General features: G+C 36.9%; 1 protein-coding gene across 1 annotated transcript in view; it reads right to left on the reverse strand.

Moving 5' to 3' along the window:
• ADAMTS3 (ADAM metallopeptidase with thrombospondin type 1 motif 3) overlaps positions 1–23,516 on the reverse strand; it is a 273,471-nt gene that overhangs the window by 12,137 nt on the left and 237,818 nt on the right. Inside the window, exons 12-19 of the mRNA XM_021101423.1 lie at positions 21,923–22,068; positions 20,231–20,406; positions 18,779–18,912; positions 17,004–17,127; positions 13,552–13,632; positions 10,998–11,161; positions 4,329–4,494; positions 1,771–1,903 (exon numbers count right to left, since the gene is read on the reverse strand). Coding sequence (XP_020957082.1) covers positions 1,771–1,903; positions 4,329–4,494; positions 10,998–11,161; positions 13,552–13,632; positions 17,004–17,127; positions 18,779–18,912; positions 20,231–20,406; positions 21,923–22,068 — 1,124 coding nt within the window. The remainder of the gene's footprint in view (positions 1–1,770; positions 1,904–4,328; positions 4,495–10,997; positions 11,162–13,551; positions 13,633–17,003; positions 17,128–18,778; positions 18,913–20,230; positions 20,407–21,922; positions 22,069–23,516) is intronic.

Consider the following 23,516-nt stretch of genomic DNA (forward strand, 5'->3'; position numbering starts at 1 on the left):
AGTAAATGGGCTACTTCAGTGCTTAGAATTTAGAAGTAATTGATATTCAAGGAAGACAGTTTGGGGATGAAAAGTAGTAGAAAATAATACACAAAAATCAAGACAGTTATTAACTCTAGAAGAAACAAAGCTTTACAAAAAGAGAAACATAATTAGAGCATACTAAGCACTCAGCTGTCAAGAGAGACACATTTTGTTAAAATAATATAAGCTCTGAATATTAATCTGAGTAAAGAAGGTTATATCAATATTGGGAGGACTGGAGAGAGGAGGAGTGCGGGCTATGGGTGTGCACTTGGGGAAAGGCTGTAAGGAATGCTAAATCTTCACTTTCCACAGTGGAGCTTCAATTACATGTCTAAAACCTCACCTCACGTCTCCCCAGAAAAATTCAAGAAGTAGGAGCAAAAATATTTTGCTTCCCAAGATGGAAGCAAGTAGTTATTGACTATCAAAAGAAGAAGAATAACAAAGAAAACATCAACAAACTGAGAAGACAGCCTGTGGAATGTGAGAAAACATTTGCAACTATGCAACTGACAACAAACAAGGGGTTAATATCCAAAATAACAGCTCATTTAACTGAATGTCAAAAAATAAACAACTCAATAAAAAAATGGGCAGAAGACCTAAATAGATATCTCTCCAAAGAAAACATACAGGTGGCCAATAGGTACATGAAAAGATGTTCAACATTGCTAATCATTAGAGAAACGTAAATCAAAACCACAATCTCACACTGGTCAGAATGGCCATCATCCAAAATCCTACAAATAATAAATGCTGGAAAGGATGTGTAGATAAGGGGAACCCCCTTACACTATTGGTGGGAATGTAAATTGCTACAGCAACTATGGAAAACAGCATGAAGGTTCCTTAAAAAACTAAAAATACAGCTACCACATGATCAAGCAATTCCACTCCTAGACACGTATATGGAAAAGATGAACACTAAGTTCAAAAAGACACATGCACCCCAATGTTCATGGTAGCACTACTTATAATAGCTAAGATATGATGAAAACAACCAAGTGCCCATCAGCAGATGATTGGTTTAAGAAGATGTAGGGTGCACATGTGCGCACATCCCCCCCCCACTGAAATATATTTCAACTATAAAACAGAGTAAAATATTGCCCTCTGCTGCAACATGGATGGACCTAGAGAATATCATACTAAATAAAGTAAGCCAGCTAGAGAAAGCCAAATATCTTATGATGTCACTTATATGTGGAATCTAACAAAATAATACAAATGAATATATACAAAACAGACTTGCAGACAAAGAAAACATACTTATGGTTACCAAAGGGGAAAGGGAGGGAAGGAAGGACAAATTAAGAGTATGGGATTAACAGATACAAACAACTACACATAAAATAGCTAAGCAACAAGAATTTACTGTATAGAACAAAGAACTATGTTCAATATCTTGTAATAACCTATAATGTACAATAATCTGGAATATATATATATATATATACATATAAAACTGAGTCACTTTGCTGTACACCTGAAACTAGCACAATATTGTTAGTCAACTATACTTCAACAAATAAAAATAAACAAGTGGTTGTTAGAAACAGAGATATGGTTAAAAAAAAAAAAAGGACCACATCTTTATATAATTCCTATGAAATGATCTGATCATTGTAACCAGATACATGTGTTAGCTTTGACTAAAAATTAAATTAAAAGTAAAAAGAGCTAAAGACATTTAAATCCTTTTTGTTTTGTCCTTGGGATATGATACTTAAAATAAATACTTACAGTGGATGTGTGCACTCTTGAATATTGCACATTCTTCTAATAGGTTTCGGCTTTTTGTTGGCCTCACAGAAGCTGCGATGAACCATTTTATTATCACTTTTCCTACGGCATCCATATTTAGTGTACTGGAAACCTGGGAAGGGAAATAGATTTCTTTGGCTTTAGTCACTTATTCATTTTTTCATATATTTGTTCATTCACATATTCATTCATTCATTCATCAAATGTTTATTAACAATAAGCCAGGCTCTGTTCTGGGTGCTGAAATTCCAGAAGCAAACTAAATATCTTCAGGGCTTACATTTAATAGTTACATTTAATAACTATTACAACGTATCAAATAGCAACTGCATACTTGTTAATGAATGAGGCCCCGATATACACAGCCTAGTATGAGAGATAGATATGAAAACTATGGTGACAATACCCAGTGACACAGGCTTCTATGGAGCTGTGCAAATAATTTACTATAGAGGGCACCAAAGGAACACAGAGGGGAAGTGCTGGAGGAGGGGCGAGAATGCCTACATGATGGGCACTTCCCTGAGCAGAATTGGGACATTCAAATAGCACTGGGTAAAGAGAAGGAAGCAGAATAATGCTCCAAGCAAAGGAAATAACATGTAGAAAACTGCATGGCTGGAGTACCGTCTGTGAAGGAGGTGGGAGATGGGAAAACATCCGATCTTAAAAGACTTGGGTGCCAGACAAGTGGACTTTATCCAGAGGTCACAGGAAATTATTGAAGGTCTCCGCAAGCACTAACTTAGATGTTTAAAATACACATATTATATAAATTTTAATTTGAAAAATTCCAAACCTACAAAAAAGTTGTAAGGAAAGCACAATGAACATGTATATGCCTTGCATATAGATGACCCTGTGTTACTGTGTCACCATGTTTGATATATATTTATATATGCATACTATATACACTGTGTATAACATGTTGCTGAACCATTTGAGAGTAGGTTGCTGACATCCTGATCCCTTACTTCCAAATACCTCAGCATAGAGCTCTTCTCTTACATAACCACAATACCATCTTAAAATCAGGACATTTAACACAAATACAATGCAATTATCTAATATATAGACTATATTCAAAATTTATAAATCATCCTTATAATGCTCTTTAAAGCAATTTTTTTCCAACCAAGAATCACGTGTTTCATTTTGTTGTCATGGAACTAATCAGGAATAGTTTCCGAGCCTCTCTTTGTTTCTTTAATATTTTTGAGAGGTATAAACCAGTTGTTTTGTAAAATGTCCCACAATTTGGGTTTAACTGTCTCCTAAGGATTAGATTCAGTTTTTCACTTTGGGCCAGAATATTACATAAATCATATTGAGTCTTTAGGGTTACACATTAGGAGACTGAAGGATCTGAATGTGGGAAATGATGTAATTCTACTCATTCATTCATTCATTTATTCATCCACGCAGAAAGATTACTCTGGAAATAAAGGAGGAGAAGAAAATCAAGTTTAGCTGATAGTTAAGAGACTTTTGCAATACTCCTCCTTTCTAAAATTGTGAAGGAAGCCTGATGAGGGATGAACAGCTCTGGGAGATCTTAAAAACGTGTATCTGATAACTCTTGGGACCAAGAATATGTCGAGGAGGCGGCCGAAGGGAGGAGCTAAAAATTAAATATCTTGTGGTAGACAAAGTGTCATTTAAAATAATTAACTCAAAACACCATACGCTCCTCTGGAGGAAAAAAAAAACTTCAGAAATACATCCTTGAATTTAAAATTATAAAATATTTACCGAGGCATTCTCTCTATGAATAATTTCTTGCTTCAGTTACTCAGTATCATTATGGCAGGAATTCGGTCTAGGCCAGCTCCACTAGGGAGCATTTGTTGTTCTGAACTAGAGGAATGGATGGCAGAAGAAACTGAGAAACTCTGAGAAGAGCTTAATGGACCTACTCTAGAGAGAGCAGAAAGGCAGTAGAATGCAGTGAGAGCATGTGCGTAAAAGCCAGATGACCAAGCTGGGTTGGTACCTTATGGCCAGGCAAATCACTCACCTTCCCTGTGCTTCAGCTTCCTTGTCAGTACGACAGAGGTAATAATAGCGCAGACCTCACGGAGCTATTATGAGCATCCATCATCAACACATGAAATATTTAAAACTGTATCTGCCACATAGTGCCACTCAGAACTCTTTTATTATTAACACTGATAGAGAAGAGATGCAGAGGTACAGAAAGTATGAGGGAGAAGAAGAAAGGCTGGAACCAGGGGACACTGAATTTGGGACAGTTGGGAAGAGTAAAGTAACGAAAGGTACCACTGCCTGGATAGGAGACAAAAGACTCCAAGGGGAGAGGGTAAGGAGATTTTAAGAAGATCTGCCACTGCTATGAGTGGATTCTCATCCTTAGTAGATCCTGAGATTTCAGTAAAAATGCTTTGTATTTATGTCTTGATTACGTTTTGTGTTTCTCTGATTGTGGCCTCAATTCGAGACAATCCTTAAAGCAGAAAGAAGAGGATTGGCTTTTATATGAGTTACATTTTAGTACAATAAATGTGTTCAATTGTTACCTCCACCACAGGGCTTGGAGCACTGAGACCAGCTCTTCAACGCCCACTCAAAAGTATCTAGTTCTTCCTGGATGACATTGTTGTTGTTGATTGTAGGCGCAGAGTCTTCGTGGACAATGTACTTATATGTCAGGCTAGAGCGGGTATCGTTCTCTTGAGGTATAATCTAACACGCACATGAAACAGATATGTAAATCACCTAAGAGAGTTTCAAAGTTAAATGAAAAATTACAAATATTTCAGAATATGTGTCTTCTTAAAACTGGAAGACTTTCAAGCAGTTTCTAAATAGAATGTTTTTCTTTCTATAACCAAAATACAGGTATGTCCCTTCGAAGAAAAAAATGCAAATATATAAAATATCTTGACATTAAAAAGTAAAAACAATTCATACACAAAGAACAATTGTATTACAGAAATAATAACCTTACGATGAGTCATTATAGATTTCCTCAAGTTACATATCTTCTTAGTGTCTTTAAAATGATTATTTAAACTCTTTTGTTATGATGATAAATAATGTTCCATCCAGAAAGTACAGACATCATGAAAAAAGATGAATAAAAGTCATCCATTAATTCTACTAAACCAGAGAAAACTAAAGTCAGTTTTGTTATTTTGGGATATATCTTCAAGATAGTTGCATATTATCTGTGTGTGTGTGTGTGTGTGTGTGTGTGTGTGTGTGTGTGCGCGCGCCGCAAATACATACTTTTCTGGTCTTGCTTATTTCACTTATTGTGTCACATGAATTTCCCCAAGATAGTAAATATTCTTTGAGAACACTTTAAAATGTCAGTATAATGTTTAATCCTAGATAGTGTGCAGTATTTAATCAAATAAATGAATATCTATATTTTGATTAAAATTTATCCCTACTTCTGTGATGTTTTCTGATTTTCCTTAGGGTACTAAAGAGTACAAACACTTTTTATAGTTCTTACAGTACTCTAGTGAATGGCCTTTCTGAATACTTAGAATAATTATTACTTCCATAATTACACTATATACAAGTGCCCTTATTCAGAATTTATATTATATCATTTTCATCTTTGTTAATTAGATGGGCAAAAGATTGTTTTAATTGTGATTTTTTGATAAATACTAAAGTTTAATTTTCCTAATTTTATCGGTCACTTGTATTTCACCCACTATGCATTGTATGTTCATGTCAGGTCCTTTTTTTTTTATTGGTATACCTATCTTTTTTGTCTAAATAATTGATACAATAAGGGTATTAATCATTTTTATAATAAACTTTGCAAATATAGTCTCAGTTTTTATTTGATTTCTAATTTTTTAGGGCATATCACTCTATTTAAAAAAACTAGTTTTGGAGTACCCGTCACGGTCTAGCAATAACAAACCCGACTAGTATCCATGAGGACGTGGGTTCGATCCCTGGCCTTGCTCAGTGGGTTAAGGATCCGGCATTGCTGTGAGCTGTAGCAGACGTGGCTCGGATCCCGCATTGCTATGGCTCTGGTGTAGGCAGGCGGCTACAGCTCCGATTTGACCCCTAGCCTGGGAACCTCCGTATGCCGCGGGAGCGACCCTAGGAAAGGCAAAAAGATGAAAAAAAAAAAAAAAAGCAGAAAAAAACCTGAACCCCACCCCCGCGACACACACATAAATCAACCACCAACCCCTATACTGGCCCTTATACATGGCCAGATATCTAAGCTTTCAATCCCAGATGGCCTAGCCATCATGAACCGGGGCTCCGAACTAGGGGCTCCAGTCTTTCAGAGAGGACAAGGAAGGTCTTGACTAGAAAGCACTGCTTGTCCACACCCCTGTCCTTGATACACATTTCCTTCTAACATCGCCAGTCCGTGTCGCTCCCTGGGGGAATAACTTTATCACTGGCAAAGCCCTGAGGCATCTATCCGGCAGTTAAGTAGCTGGGCTCTGAGGGCAGGCACTTGTGCCACTGGAAAAAAATGCTGTGTAATCATAAATGAGTCGAACAGAGGTTCTGATCTCCAATCATTCGAACTTAAAATAATCTAGATAAAAGACTGATTAATGTACATTTTTCCTATAAAATTATCTAACCTGTGGAGCAGGATGAAAATCTGGAAATAAGCCCACACGCATTTGGATGATTTTTGACGTAGATGAAAAGGGAATTTAGTGGAGAAAGGGTTTTTGCCAACAAACGGTGCTAGAACAAGAGAACATTGTGGTGGCTTTAAAAATGTGTCTGTCAATCCTTTGATGTTTTCCCTCTGGATAAGAGGAGCTCAATTCTTCTCACCTTCAGTGGGGGCTGGATTCAGTGACCTGCTTCTAGTAGCAGACGTGAAGGGATGTCACTTCCAAGATTAGGTTAAAAAAGATTGAGTTCTGCCTTGGTTACACTCTCTCCCTTTCTCGGTCACTTGAATCGCTCACTTTTGGAAGCCAGCTGTCATGTGATAAGTACGCTGAAGCAGCCTATGTTGTGGGGAACAGAGCCTGCCAACCACCATGTGAAGAAGCTTGGGAGCAATCTCCTAAGGCCTTTCAAATGCCACATGCCTAAGCTGGGAACTAAGAAAAAATGTTCCCAGTGGAGCCTTGAAGTGACTGCAGTCACAGCTAAGAGCCACCTCATGAAATTCCCTGAGCCAGAACTAGCCATGTAAGCTACTCCCAGATATCTGACTAAGAAAAAAATGTGAAATAATAGTATTGCTGTGTTCAGCCAACAAGTTTAGGGTAATCTGTTATGCAGCAATAGATAATATAGATATCTACATGCACAGCTAAGAATCTATGGAGTCCCTGTCATGGTGCAGCAGAAACGAATCCAACTAGGAACCATGAGGTTTTGGGTTCAATCTCTGGCCTCGCTCAGTAGGTTAAGGATCTGGCGTTGCCATGAGCTGTGGTATAGGTCGCAGATGTGGCTCAGATCCCAAGTTCTGTGGCTGTGGTACAGCAGCTACAGCTCCGATTAGATCCCCTAGCCTGGGAATCTCCATATGCCATAGGTACGGACCTCAAAAAAAAAAAGCTAAGAATCTAATGCATACAAAATGTATATAACACTTACCAAAAGAAAATATTGTGAGCCTGGATTAGGCAAAAAGAATCTTTTATAATAAAAAAAAAAAAAACTTTTTTTTTTTTTTTTTTGCTTTTTTTTAGGGCTGTACCTGCAACATATGGAAGTTCACAGGCTAGGGGTCAATTTGGGGCTATAGCTGCCAGCCTACACCACAGTCACAGCAACATGGTATCTGAGCCTTATCTGCAACCTGCATCACAGTTCATGGCAATGCTGGATCCCCAACACACTGAGCAAGGCCAGGGATCATAGTTAGATTAGTTTCTGCTGCACTACAACAGGAACTCCAGAAAATCTAGATCCATAAAAGGAAAAGTTGATAAATTGGACTTCAATAACATTAAAATATTTTTCTCTCTGAAAGACACTATTAAGAGAAGGAAAAGAAACTATAGACCAGAAGAAACTATTTGAAATTCACATTTCACAGAAGACATATACTGAGTATACAAAGAACTCTGAGAACTTAAAAAGAAAAAAGCAACCTACCTTAACAATAGGCAAAAGATTTGAACAGACACTTTACCAAAGAGAAATCATTTTCAAAGGAAAAGAAAAAGACTGGGAATTGAGCAGGGTATTTTGATTTTAGATCAGTATAATATTTTAATATAATACAATAAATATTTTTCTACTACCTTTCTTTCTGTTTTTTTTTCTTTTTTTTTTTTTTTTTTCTTTTTAGGGCCACACCTGCAGCACATGTAATTTCCCAGGCTAGGGGTCGAATCAGTGCTGCAGCTGCCAGCCTACACCACAGCTACAGCAATACCAGATCTGAGCTGCATCTGTGACCTACACCACAGCTCACGGCAACACCAGATCCTTAACCTACTGAGTAAGGCTAGGGATCAAACCCTCGTCCTCATGGATACTAGTTAAGTTCATTACTGCTGAGCCATGCTGGGAACTCCTCTAACAATATTTTTCCAATCAAGTTGATGTCTTCTGCTTTCACCCATAAGGAAATAATAGAGTTGCCTTTCTAATATTAAAAACAATAAAACTGCATAGAATATTTGAGGGAATTTTTTTTTTCCAACGGTAATATGGCCAAGGACAAAGATCCATGGAAGAAGAACAACATGCCAGGTCCTGGCTTCCTAACAGGCCAGGTCTGGATTATGGCTCAGAGAGCAGGTGTCCAAGCCATTGCAGCAGTTGTCACTGAGCTGAGGAGGGGTCAGAGTTTGGAACTTTCAGGGAAGGGTGGTAAAGAGAAGGGGGTTTCATGGAGGGTGGCCAAGAAAGCTGTGTGGGTCTTAGGCTGAGGGCTGATCTGTGCAAGCCCAGGTCAAGATACCATGTTGTCTATCAAGGAGGGGTTGCTTCAGGGGTGGGAGCAGGAGAGGAGGGACCTACATGTTCTTATGGCCTTCCTAATACTTCAGGTATTCAGTTAAGACATCAGAAGGCCATGCCATTGAAATAAGAACAAAACTGAAACAGAGCAGCCCCAAGAAAGCATAAACCAGTCCTCAAAGGATCAGTGGGAACTGACAATAACTCAACTGCCAGCCAGAATAAAAATCCAATGTTTTTAAGGAAGGCAACATACACCAAATGGCCTACAATTTACCACCTATAATGCTCAGTGTACAATAAAAAAAGTATAAGAAGTGAGAAAAAGTGAACCATAATCAAGAAAAAAAAATCAGCCCATAGAAGCAGACACTATGAAGACCCAGGACTTAGAGGAAACATGGGAAATAGTGAGTGAAAATGTATGGATATCTCAGCAGAGAAATGGAAATTATAAAAAAGGAAAAAATAATCAAGTGGAAATTCTAGAAAACAAAAGTACACCATTTGACATGAAAACTTTACTGGATGGGCTCAATAACAGATCAGACCTCGTAAGACCATCAGTAAACCCGAGGTCCATAGGTACCTAATTACTGTACCTAATTGCCCAACAGTAATTATCCAATCTGAAGAACAGAGAAAAAAAAAAAGATTATAAAAGGATGAACAAAGTCTAAGAGACTTGTGGAACAATTTCAACTGGTTTCACATACAGATAAATGAGTCCCAGGAATAAAAAAGAGAGAGAGAATGGGAGAAAAATAAAACAAAATCAAAGACATAATGGAAAATTGACCTCAATCTGGTGAAAAACATCAAACTTTAGAGCTAAGATGCTTGGTGCACCCCAAGCAGGATATATACAAAGGTCACAAACTAAGCCTGTCACAGTCAAACTACAAGACAAATAAAACAAAACAAACAAAAAGATAAGGCGAAAATTGAAAAAAGCAGCCAGAGGAAGTTCCCCTGTGGTGCAGTGGGGTTGAGGATCCGGCATTGCCATAGCAGCATGGTGCAAGCCATGGCTTGGGTTTGATCTCTGGCCTGGGAACTTCCACATGCCTCAAGTATAGTCAAAAATATAAAAAACAAAATGAGGTAAAACAGAGGAAGGTAAAATTTAAAAAAAAAAAAAGAAAAGTAGCCAGAGAAAACTGACATGTTACATGAGGACAGCTGTCTAAATGAGGCTGACTTATCATAAATAATGGATTCAAGAAGACATGTCATATAAATGAGTCAAAGATGGCTCCTATACATTGGACCTTAGGTCATTTATTTATTCACAGTAGGTTGAATATTTGGTGTCAGGGGCATAGCTCCAAAGCCCCTGACACCAAATATTCATATATCCAATTGTTTCAAATGTAGTTCAAACAAGGAGATTTCTGGCCATCTAGAGCCTGCTTGCTTTGCATACTTTTATGAATCTGCATCCCAAATCTGCTAATTACTGATAAGACTTTGCGGCTATCAGGAACCTGAGCTACTGCTGTTGCCTTTTGGGGTTCTCAGACCCATACTCTCCCTGCTATGCTGCTGAGTGACATCACCTAGACACATACACCCCCTCTCAAGGTCCCCTACCCACAGGTGCTCCCTTGCCTTTGTCTCCTTCCTGCTGGTAGCCCCACATGCAAACCTGAAACAGACCAGCCCCAAGAAAGCATAAACCAGTCCTTGTAAGACAGCATCCAAACAATAAGTGTGGGTGCTACTGCCACCTCACCATCATACTTCCTTCCTAGATTGGCTCCCAGATTCCTGGAACTCCCTATAGCAGAAAATCATCTTTAAAGTGCCATAAGAAAAAAAAAATAGCCACCCCCCAATTTTATACCTCGTGAAGATATCCTATAAGAATGAGGGTGAAATAAAGATATTTTCAGAACACTGAATGCTGAGAGAAGAATTTGCTAGCATGCGCACCCACACCACAAGAAATGTTGAGGGGAGTTCTTTATTTGAAGGCAAATGATGCTCAATGGGACTTCAGATTTACACAGTAAAATGAAGAGCATCAGAGGTGGTAAATATGTGAATAAATAGAAAAATCTATTTTTTTCTTTTCTTGTCTTTAAAAAACAATTGATTACTAAAAATCAAAAATCGTAATACTGTAGTATTTGGTCTATATCATAAAATAAATGACAATGTTGCCCAAAGAGTATAGAGAGGAGGGTAAATGGAATTATAAAAAACAAGTAACTGAATATTCGGTGTTCAAGGTGAACATGTTTTGAGATATATTAATTATAAAAATATAAACTAAAACAACTACACAGTGAGCCTGTAATACCACATACCAAAACAATAACAGGATCGTGTAAAGGTCCATCAGTGTGAAGTGTTTCAATGTCATCTTCAATGTTATAATCCCATTCCACACCAAGATCTATGAAGGTCTTCGACTTGGCTTCCTCTCCTTTGCCATTTAAAATATAGTGGCCTGTAGCTTGATTCTTAATAGCTAAAGGGGAAAAATGGGTAACCAGCATACATTTTATTTTGTCTTATTTCAGCTTTGAAGATCCACAGTATGTCTAGCCCCTTCTATATATGGAAGACTGTTTTTAGGAGCCTCAAAGCAATTAAAACAAGTAGTGCTTTTGATAGGACTCCTGCTTCCTTCATTAGGCATTCAAAACACTCAAGAAGCATTCTTAACTCATTAAAAACAGTGGCAAGACGATTAAGTAGGAAATAAAAATTAACAAACAGTCCCATTTGAAAACACTGCCCAAAACAAGAGAGTAACTGTTTCTAACTACTTCATCCTATACATTTCGTCAGGAAGCTGGGAACATTTTTAAAATAATGACTGTTTCTACAACAATTAATACAAACAATTTATGCTAGGACAGCATATAACAAAATCCTTTTTTTTAAATGTGTATCTCTTTCAAGTTAAGTCAAAATATTTTAGGTACTTAAAACGGTAAAACAATTTTTAGGTCAACAAACAAATAGTCCTTGTGAATGTAAAATTCTAAGGCCACATTACCTACTTATATGGCTAGGAAAAGCTTTTTTGGTGACAGAATTTATAATATATGCATTTACTATACATTATAAAATAAAATTCCTTCCTAATGGATAAAAAAAGATTTTAAAGTTTGGAAGTATATCAGCATTTAATGATGTTAGAAAATAAAATTTCAAAAGTTATTACCATTATTGAAAATGTGCAGAAAACATGGGTAATTTTAGTCAAATGCATTTATTCCTGTTGAGATTTTGAACTAGTCTAATTGTTCCAAAGGAAATAATTTGAATTCTAAAATAAAAAATATGGGATTTCAAAAACAAACAAACAACAAAAACAGGGCTTCCTGTCATGGCGCAGGGGAAACAAATCCAATTAGGAACCATGAGGTGGCAGGTTCGATCCCTGGCCTTGCTCAGTGGGTTAAGGATCTGGCTTTGTTGCGGCTGTGGCTCTGATTGGACCCCTAGCCTGGGAACCTCCATATGCTGTGGGTGTGGCCCTCAAAAGACAAAAGATAAAAAAAAAAAAAATGGGATTTCAATTACCAAAGAAAGAACTACAGCTAGACAGAGAGACTGTTAGGAAATCCAGTAGTAAATATACTTTAAATACTAAGACAAATTCTACAAAATCCCATAAAAAACATTAATTTTTTAAAGATACATATGTTTAAAAAAGTAATCCACTATAAATTTTCATAGGTTTGACAGATGTTACTTTTTCTTTGTTTTTTTCCTTTCTTTCTTTCTTTTTCTTTCTTTCTTTCTTTCTTTCTTTCTTTCTTTCTTTCTTTCTTTCTTTCTTTCTTTCTCTGTCCCTCTTTCTCCCCCTCCCTTCCTTTTTTTTTTCATCTTTTTAGAGCCGCACCTGTAACATATGTAAGTTCCCAGGCTAGGGGTCAAATTGGAGCTGCTGCAGCTGCTGGCCTACACCACAGCCATAGCAATTCGGGATCCAAGCTGAGTCTGCGACCTACAGACTCTGGATCCTTAACCACTGATTAAAGCCAGGGATTGAACCTGCATCCTCATAGATACTAGTCAAATTCTTAACCTACTCAGCCACAATGGGAACTCTGATGGATGTATTAGTTTCAGAAATCTTCTCAGTGCTTTTCAATAGCTCAAGAAATATGTGAAAGCTGTGTTTACATTTGTTCCCTCACTTTGAATATAATCCCCTTTGAAGTGCCATTTCTACATGATCCTCTCATAATGGAGGAAAAAAATCTTCTTTTGGAAATAAACAGGGTAATTTGCAAATAATAAACAGAAAACATGCAGGAAATGGATCTGCATGTGCCAGTTAGAAACTGGATACATAACAGATCTCAGGAAATTTTTCATTGGACTAGTAAAATTCAGACGTGGTTGCTTCTCAGTCAAAGAACTTAAAATGCACTAAAAGTAAGAAGAGGCATATAGTATTATGACATCAAGCAAAATATCAGAACTAATTTGCCAGCATAAACATGGCAAAATTTTCTGATATTATTCCTTAATTTAGTGCATTTCTGTTAACATATTTATTTTCATCATTTCCTAATACAGAGAAAAAATGCATAACAAATTCAAATTTGTCAAATGATTTTTTCCCTCATGCAATAATGAACCAACCCAAGTTTCATCAAAAATTAAAACTCTAGTTTTGAATATTTCTTGTTTTAAAGAAAGAATAGCTGGGAATAAAAACCACCTAGTAATGCATTTATATATAATTTTGAATCTTGCATACCCCTGTGTGAATTTATATGTCTGTATGTGCATATATATACACACATATATATAAATATATGTGCGTATATATAATTTCTTTGACATTTCTATGTTTAAGTGCATGCTAAAGCAGAGCCAGCAGATAGAAACACTTACCAAGAACATGAGGAGAAGCCTCGTCTTCTTGGATTAACACATGTCTAGCACCAGGGGGTATATCAAACATCTTAAGGTACCCTTTGCATGTGTGGTAAATATTGGAGGAAGCAAAGAAGAAAAAAGCAACAACCATGGTTAGTTGAGCATTACATTCTCACTGCTCCTGCGTGCAGAAGAGGGCATCCATAAACCGAAAGAAGCAGTTTCAGAAATTAACTTCAAAGCATTGGTAGCTTTTGTGCCATCTGGCATGAGATCAGAGGAATCTTTTTTTTTTTTTTTAAGATGAGAAAAAAGTTAACCTTGTTTCTAACCCATTAGTTACTTATTTTGTGTTGACCTACAAATTATATCAACAATAATGCAGGCAAATACTATACTTCTCTGTTTCCCTCTCTGTGATTTTACTTTTCAAAACCATCCCTTTGAAGCAGGGAGAATTTTTGGTGCACTTAGTTGGTGGGCATCTTGGGATATTTTGTCTGTCTCTATATTATTTTAAAAGTCTAAGTGGCAGGTGTAGCTAAACTTCTATTAATGACATAGCTCCATATTTAAGAGCCTGCTTTGATGTAAAGAAATTACAAAAGAAAAAAATCAGTGAGTAGCTTTCATTTATCTTGGGATTAGCAATGAATTTTAAAGTTTTAAACAAGTTTTAAATGGGAATATTTTAAAATACGTGTTACAGACTTGGTTGGAAAGTGTCTACAAGTTATGCTGTGCCTTGCCTTTATATACACCCTAAGCTCAATCTTCTCACTGAACAAACACAAAACCAACAGGTTGTCTTGGATTTCACAATCACATATCTGCCATTGTCCTATATAACAAATTTTCTTAGTATTATTACATGTCCTAAAATTATTTTAAGATCATTTAGAATTAAGATCCTAACTATAAATCAACAATAGTCAGGACAAATAGCGAAACCAAGACGTTTTACCTTATTTTGACAAAAATAAATGAATATAGGAAAATTATGCAACTTATACCTTCATTACATTATGAAACATATAACTCATATATTATAGGATGGGTATTGACAGAAATTCAGTTATAAATAAAAATTGCTGCTGGAATCAGAAAGCAATCTGCTTTTTTTTTATCATTTCTATATGAACAATTATTAACTATAGGCAGGTTTACCTAATTTTCCACGTTATATACCGGTGTCTTAGCTAAACGGAGTGGTCATTTTGTGGGCAAGCTTTTCAGCACCTGAGCCCACCTAATATTCAGCACATGAATGTATGTACCATGTTTGCCTGAGTACCAATAGCTGGAAGTAACATGCTTAAGATGCCAAGTATAGCAAAACAGCTTGATGCCATTTATGGATGCCCATTTTCTGCAGCTTGCTACAACTTACCCAGTACATTTTTAGCTTCCCTTGTTTCAGCAAGAGAAATATTACGAGCTCCTTTGGGTAAAGTGAAGGCGCCTCTCGTTTTCCCTTAAATAGAATGTCTTTAATTAGTGGAGGGTTCATGTTTATCAAAGTCTTGCTGTTTCATTGACTATACTATAAGCTATGTATATTTTATTAGGTAATATATAAAATATGTTCTGTAATTTTATGTTGAAGTCAAAATGGATTTATAATAATTAGCTAATGCCAATAAACTGTTAATAGTCAATGAAAGTAAGACTAAGTGTGAATGAGAAATGATATAGGTGATTTGAAGTTGAATACTTGCAGATTTCATTTTCCAGCAACTTGAATTCTTTATGGCACCTCTTGCTTAAATTTTTCCCTGTTGGAAAAGGTTAATTAGTCTATTGAATCACTAAAATAACAACATTAGTGCAAAGAAATGGATGTTAGATTATCTTTGATCAGTTTGAATCTGTATGACTGATTAAAGCTTTCTTCTCTTCTTCTGACTTTGATACGCAGGTTTAGCATAATTTTTGAGGTATATCTGAAAAAAAGTATCTCTGCCTTTTATTACACATAATATAGAATGGATAATAACAGTAAAAACCATTTTCTTTACATTAAATCACTCTGGAAGTAAAACAAATTAATTATTTTACACCTAGGAAAAACAACATATAACTGCAATAAAGAAAGCACAGTAAGTTATTTTACAGTAAGAGGAGAAAATCACATGATTCCACCAAAACCATAGTTTATGTATATGATTCTAATTCTGTTTGTTTTATTAGAACAATATCATCAATCAAAAATGTCAATATTTGCTTTTCAACAATTTCTGAAGTACAAAGCACAGTAAATTATCACACAGGAATAGCAAAGATATCAGTAACTAGCGTGGAGAATGCATAAGAAAAACACATTAGAATATAGACACCTACCTCTGCCCCCTAAATACATCAAAAAGGAAAGCTAATATGTATGGAAATGGCTTGAGTTGGGTATCTGAGGTATAACAGGAGTAAAGAGAACTAAGGGAATTACTCCATTTAGATAAAGACTAGCTATTTTATACTTTCATTTTGTTTTTAAAAGGAAAAATGACCATCATGACAATGTGCTTAAAGCAAAGGAAATCTTTCTTTGTTTTTGTTTTGTGTTCTCTTGTTTTCTCTCATTCTATAAGAGACAATATGCTGGAGGTAAGAGAAGCTGCTCAAGGGAGAGCATCACATTAAATTGATATTTAAATGCTGAATTCTCAGAACATTTGTCCAAAAAATGTTTTCTAAATAACTGAACAATATTGGTTACAAACTTAAAGAAAATATTCAGTAATAAATGCTTGTATCTAAACCTTTTATAAGATTCCATGAATAATTATGAAAATAACAGGAATTTTGCATATTATTTTTGCTTTGGTTCCATCTGTCAAACATTCACCTGTGCCTGAGTCTGTGCCATTGACTGTGTAACAAGCACAAGAAATTCACAAACATAAGCAGTTAATTATGCCTCAGGCTGTTTTTTGGTTGCCTTTGTCTCAGACTTGTTTAATACAAAATTCTGAATATTATGTGAAGTACGGACCCTAGATCCATAGATTTATAAATAGGATAAACTTGTTCACTTTTAAAATCAAAGAAACAAAATGAATATAATATTTTAAAAGTTGTATCTAAAGTTTTGCAATTTCTTAACTTTTGAGCAACCATTTATGTGCAATAGAAAATTCAAAATAAGCAACAACTCTAATCATTAGGTCTAATGCATTTTGTCAAAAACACAAAATTAAACAAAACACAGATTTTAACAAACTACTATAAGTGATACTGGTTTTATTTGTACCTTATCTAAATCAAGGAGATAATTTTTCATCATGGATACTATGGAGCATGAATCTCAAAGCTGTTTAATTCCTTAGACGGTAATGTGAACAAACATAAATCAACAGCTGATTTTTTTTTTTTTTAATGTTTAGAGAGAAAATACTGCTTTCCTAAGAAAAGACTCAAACAGGCAAATACTTTAGAGCAGGATACTAAATTCACAAGAGACCTCATCTTACCGAGCTTCCTGGGTGTCCTGGTAAATGTCCCCTTGACAGTTCGACAATGGGAATTATCACCACCACAGACACCGCACTTATCCTCGACCTTGTTTGAACCAATTTCTTTGTCACAGCCCACTTTCTGGGGAGAGAAGATGTTATATGTAGCTGATTTTAATCTTCCAAATGAAGACTGGCGTGATGGAGAGTGATACAACATTTGTTTCATCAGGAGCCCACGGCCTGGCATCCAAACTTCCACTCTAGCTCTGAGCTTTCACACCTCGATCTTTTAAAGAACGACTATAAAATCAAGTGACTTGTACTCTGGGTAATAAGGATAAGTTCCCTTTAGTCTAATGAAGTGTTTCCTCTATCGTCTGTAGTTGATCATCAAACATTTCTTAAGTATAGAAGCTGTAGCTCATGCCGAGGAAACAAATATTAAGATATGCTTTTCCCTTGTTGCTTTCATATTTAGAGAGATGAATTAAGGATCTGGTGTTGCCATGAGCTTTGGTGTAGGTTGCAGACGCGGCTCAGATCCCGTGTTGCTGTGGCTGTGGCGTAGGCCGGCAGCTACAGCTCCGATTGGACCCCTAGCCTGGGAACCTCCATATGCTGCGGGAGCGGCCCAAGAAATGGCAAAAAGACAAAAAAAAAAAAAAAAAAAAAAAAAAAAGAATGCAGAGGGGTTACAACAGAGCCATGCAAGTTGTCTGTTCATGGAAAGTGGACTTGGATAATAAGATTGGAACCATACCTAAACTAATGGAAAGTTGGTGCTGTGATGGGGAAGAACTGTGAAAGTCTGGCAAAGCACAGGCTGTGGAAGACCTTGAAAATCTAAGAGTTTACATTTTCACATTAATTTAACAGGGGAGGCGGAAGGTTTTCTGAACTGGGGCAGGTCCTCAGTGTAAATCAGTGTTGGATAAGGATACGTGATACACCACTGCACCAGTAAGTTCAGGATGAAAGTGAGCAGAGAAGATGATGAAGACACATATATTTAATGTACCAGATACGTAGGAGATGAAAGATGAATAAAACACAGATTCTACTTTCAGGGAAACTTTAGTTCAACTACGAGGCATCTGTGTACTTGAGACTCTTACATATATGTCTTATACATGTAACACTTTAGTTATATCCAAATGAAAAGGAATCCAGCTGCAGCAATGTGTTGTTAACAAGAAAAACTTTTTATCAATTTAACATGTGATCATGAGCAAAAAAAAAAAGCTGCATTTAAAAAAAACCAAAAGATTAAATGTACAAAAAACATTTTTTGTATCTTCACCATTACTTTTATTCTGATGTGGAATTCTATGTTTAAAGTCAGAATTAATTGGAACATGAGACAGAGAGGAAAAAAAAAGTTTTGATCAGTTTTTAAACAAAAGATAAAACACATTCAACACTGAATTAAAAAAAAAAAAAACTTGGTTTTATCCTAGTGGATGGCTACTCTAAAACAGTCAGAGGAAAGGCATGGTTCACAAGTTGTGTTCTCAGCCTCAAGCATCAGAGTAACCCCCCAAAAACATATTTGGTTGGAAATTAGAAAAATTGTCTAAATCTTCATTTTGCCAGTGGCCAAGTTTGATTTTATTAAGTGCAATTTCTCCCAAACTTTTATTTTAGCCACTGAACTATTCATAGATTCTCACTATAACGGGACCTCAGATAAGAAAGTTAAAAAAATTTTTTTGGAAATATGTAGATGAATGAGAAGAAAAGTGGGATGTATAGCACTGTATGAAGCTTTGGGGCAAGCAAGGTGAACTCACCACACACTCCCCTCGCACACATATGCTGTACGGGTCTTTGTAAGAGCAGCGTGTTCCATCGTGGACCAGCTGTTTCATATAAGCGACATCTCCAGTCTCTTTGGATTGACAGTAAAGGTGGCATCTTTTCTTGGCTGCATAAGATGGAGGATCAGATCAACCACATATTTAAATGGTATATTTGAACAGCATAGTGGGCTTTTTTAAATTTTTTGGCTATGCCCACAGAATGCAAAAGTACCCCAGTCAGGGACGGAACCCGAGCCATATCAGTAAACGGAGCCACAGCAGTGAGAATCCTTAATAGCAGTGAGTCTTTAACTACTGGGCCACCAGGAAACTCCTGGTATAGTTTATTTTATGCTTAAAATATACAATTTCAATGCGGTTTCCTGAAACATAGTGTATAAATCAATAAAGAGTAGGGGGAAAGTATGCACACTTGGCATATTTGTTTTAACTAGAGTGATGTTATGATTTAACATCTAAACTAGGATAATGTTGACATGAAAAGGGGTTCTATTAATAATTTCACAGGGAGAATAAGTATAAACTGGGACTGTCCCAGGCAGCTCCGATTGTACGGCTATCCTAGATTTAACCAAGCTCTTCAATCAATTTCATTCAGAATCAATTTAGTTGTAGTGACACTCTGAGTACTGAAAGGGTTTCTCTTTTGTTTGACCCAATGGCCTAGTATAGTTTCTGCCTCTTGTAGGATCTCATTAATTAAATTAGTATAATTTATGTGACTGACTTAACCAAGCTAAATCAAATTTGCTGCGGCAACTCTGAATTCCTACACATATGCATCTTCCTTTTAAAACAACTCTTAAACTGAATCCAGCAGTGTATGATATCACACAATAATCCCGTAACTACTTTCTTTTATTCACCCAAGTGAGAAATACATAAAGAAGTTCCCATTTGAACAGATTTAACCAAAAATTCAGGGTTTAGAAGTGACACATGACAAGGGAACTCCTCCAAGTGTATTTCTTAATAACCAGCACGCGGTTCAAAAGTAAAAGGTTATGAAATACCTTTTGGTATTAAATAATGGTCTTTTTCTTATTCCTCGATTGTCAAATCTCTCCCTTTTTCTCTAGGTATTCAGAAAGGAAAGATCTCAACTTTCCAGAAGCATTTCCTAGTAGAGGGAGTTCAGCTGCACGAGGAAACCCAACTTCCCTCCCATGCATTGCTTTCCACATTTTCTTTTCAGTAGTGAGGGTGGCAGTCTGCTTGCCAGCGACTAGTCTATAATTCTCACCTCTTGGGAGGAAGGCATATGTTAGCCTTATTCTTGGAAACCCAGGAGGACTTACCCCTATGAGCACCAAGTTTTCTAAGTAACCAAGTAGGGAGCAAGAATCCAAGGGATGGGTGTTGACAAAGCTTAAGCTCTAAGTAACCAGTGGCACAGCGGGAAAAGCGCGGGCGTCTACTCACAGTCGGGCTGTTCATATGGCAACCAGTGGTGTTTGGCATTCTGGTATTCAAAGTGGGAGTTACGCTGCTGGCACTGCTGTGCTCTGAAGTCCTCAAAGTGTTTTTGGCATTCTTCTGTATTACAAAGCTGGTACTCAAAATTAACCCCAGGACAATCCTGACCGCCATTGATGGGCCTAAAGAAAAGACAACATTTAAAAAGGCCTTCTGGCTCTGGTCCAGCCGTTGAAGGCTGCAGACACAGTGCTGGAGGGCAGAAAGCCAGGGCTTTCTGAGCTGCCCGCCTCAAGTGAATGAACTCATACTTCCTAATTTCAATCCCTTTGCAAAAGCCCTATCCTCTCCCTGCTGGGGTTTGGTGGAAGGAATCCCCAAACTCAACTTTTAAACTGATTTAAAATATATGAATCAGTATATATATTTTAAAACAGTATGTTTTTCAAACAGTGTACTTAAATGCATGGTAAAAGTGTATAAAGAAACAAAAACACAGGGATATGGTCTCAGGAAAATTATATTTTCTAGCAAGTATAAAACATGTGGGTATAGCCCAAACCTGGATCACAACACTGCACTTACACTTCCTAATATGTAACATGTAAATAATAATCCCTTGTTCCTCAGAGAAAAATGGGAAGGATTAAATAAGTACATTTAAAACACTTGGAGTGTGGCTCAGAGTGAATCTTTGCTGTTCTTCCTACTATAGTATTTATTGTTTTGTTGTTTCTACAAATGCTGCCATCATCTCTTCCTGTGAAGAGAGGAATGCTACACCCAGTCTTTAGAAAAGATGTGCTCAGAGCCCTCCTGCTGCCAAAGAAAAGGGGTGCTCTCATGTTAACCCCAGATAAGGATGACTGTCCAAACCTCATTTCACTTATTTTTTTTTTCCTGCAGAAAATAAGGTTTGCTGAGCACACAATAGGAATTCCAAGAATTGCTCTGAGGGAACAAATGAATAACTCCCCCCGCCCCACAGCTCCTCAGCCTTCTTTCATCATCTTCCTTTGCCCAGCCCTAAAGCCTCCTTCTCCCAGCTCTGAAGGGAGGGCACCTCTGTGGTTGGTGCTGCTCCTGCCCACAGGCCGATGCTTCCTAGAGAGGGTGTCACAGCCTCGGTGCCCAGGCCCCAGGGGCACAGCGATCTGCTTTTGCTGCTCTGCTCCCTGATCCTCCTAATGGCAATTTCTTCATAAATTTCTATCTTAACCATGGGCTACTCTTCACAAGATTGAAAAGTGGGAGAATTCAAAACCAATCTTAGGGTCACTATAGGTGAAACCATTGGGAGGAGGGAGAAATTGGAAGGATGGGAATAATATATACACCCTACTGTATAAAATCAATGACTAATGAGAACCTACTGTAGAGCACAGGAGAATCTACTCAATAGTCTATAATAACTTACCCGAGAAAAAAGGATGGATATATTTATAAGTGTGACTTATTCACTTTGCTGTACACCTGAAACTAATACCACATTGTAAATCAACTATACTCCAATAAAATTTAAATGAAAAAAAAAAAAAAGATTGAAAAGGGGGGATTTACCCAAAAGGGACATGTAAACTCTAGTTTTCATGTTCTGTACTTTACACGTACTTCATGAAACAGAATATGAAGAACATACGATTGAAGCATTTTCTGGGTTTATTCTCAAATGAACAGAATGACAAGAGCCATACTCACATTGGATTATTGCACTGGCGTGTTCTGAAGCGAACACCGGTTCCACATGTCCGGGAACAGGAGCCAAATTTGGTCCATGATCCCCAGTTGCCATCTTGTTTTTGCTGATTAGCGTTCTTCCACATGCAGTGACCCTTATAGCACCACTTAGAAAAGGACACAAAGCAACTGTGAAAATAACGCCTAAGCTAAAGCTGAAGTTGTTACCGAGGACAACTGTGTGAAGGACTTCATTTCTGTTTGTTTTCTTCTATTTCAGGTGAAAAATACACTTAAAAGTATCCCATAGTAATTATAATAATAAAGGTGCCCTACACACAGGCTAATTAGGACTTATATTTTCAAGCATAAAATTAAAATGAAAAAATAACCTTCATTCAGCCAAGCTTTTAAATGATCCCATTTACCAGTGGGTATCAAACATCATAATCAATAAGGATGACCTGAGCACCCAACTTGCCCAGTAGATGCTACTCTACCCTTCATCCCTTGTTATTTCTATTATTAGAGTATTTTTATGGGAAATATTCTCCCTTTAAAATAATGACAGGAAACTATATGTCTTAATTTAGAAAATAATCAAGATATCTAAAACATATACATATACCCTTCAAAACACGTGACCTACATCTTAAAACTCTCCTTCACAATGATTCTGAGAAACAGATAGGTCAGATATATTATTTTTACTTTTCAGAGGAGGAAACTGGGGTCCCAGAAAGGATCCTGAGACCCTTGACCAGAAGAAACTAAGTGGGGAGGATTAAAACACGGGCACTCACAAGTCTGTTCTCCACATCCATGACTTTCTTTTCTGTGGAAAGGTTCATCTGTGCCATATATTAGATTCCAGATATATGATAATGTGATAAAAAGGAATCTATACATGTATGTGTAACTGGGTCACCATGCTATACAGTAGAAAATTGACAGAACACTGTAAACCATCTATAATGAGAAAAAATTATATATAAAACAAAACAAAATAAAAAACACGGGCACTGTAGAGGCCTAGAGCTCATAGTGCCCAGCACACGGCAGATGCCCAAACGTCTTAGTTCTTGCCCTTCTAACTTTATTTTGATCCACCTTTTTTTCTTTCTTTTTTTTTTTTTTTTTTTTTTTGTCTCTTTAGAGCTGCATCTGTGGCATGTGGAAGCTTCCAGGCTAGGGGCTGAATCAAGTTGCAGCTGCGGCCTACATTACAGCCACAACAAAGCAGGATCTGAGCTGCATCTGCAACCTACACCACAGATCATGTCAACGCAGGATCCTTAACCTACTGAGCGAGGCCAGGGATCAAACCCACATCCTTATGGATATTAGTCAGATTCTTAACACACTGAGCCACATCGGGAACTCCCTGACCCACTTTTTTTACCCTACATCCAATAGAAGTGTTTCTTAAAACTCAACTTTCGTAAATTTAAACATAACACACATATATTTAGGAAAGTTGGATGTTCAGAGTTGGTTTACTGGATAGCTTCTTTTTATTTTTTTTGGCCACGCCCATAGTATGTGAAAGTTCCCCAGCAAGGGATCAAACTTGTGCCACAGCAGTGACCCCAGCCACTGCAGTAACAATGCCAGA

Source organism: Sus scrofa, chromosome 8, assembly GCF_000003025.6.
Source record: "Sus scrofa isolate TJ Tabasco breed Duroc chromosome 8, Sscrofa11.1, whole genome shotgun sequence".
NCBI lineage: Eukaryota > Metazoa > Chordata > Mammalia > Artiodactyla > Suidae > Sus > Sus scrofa.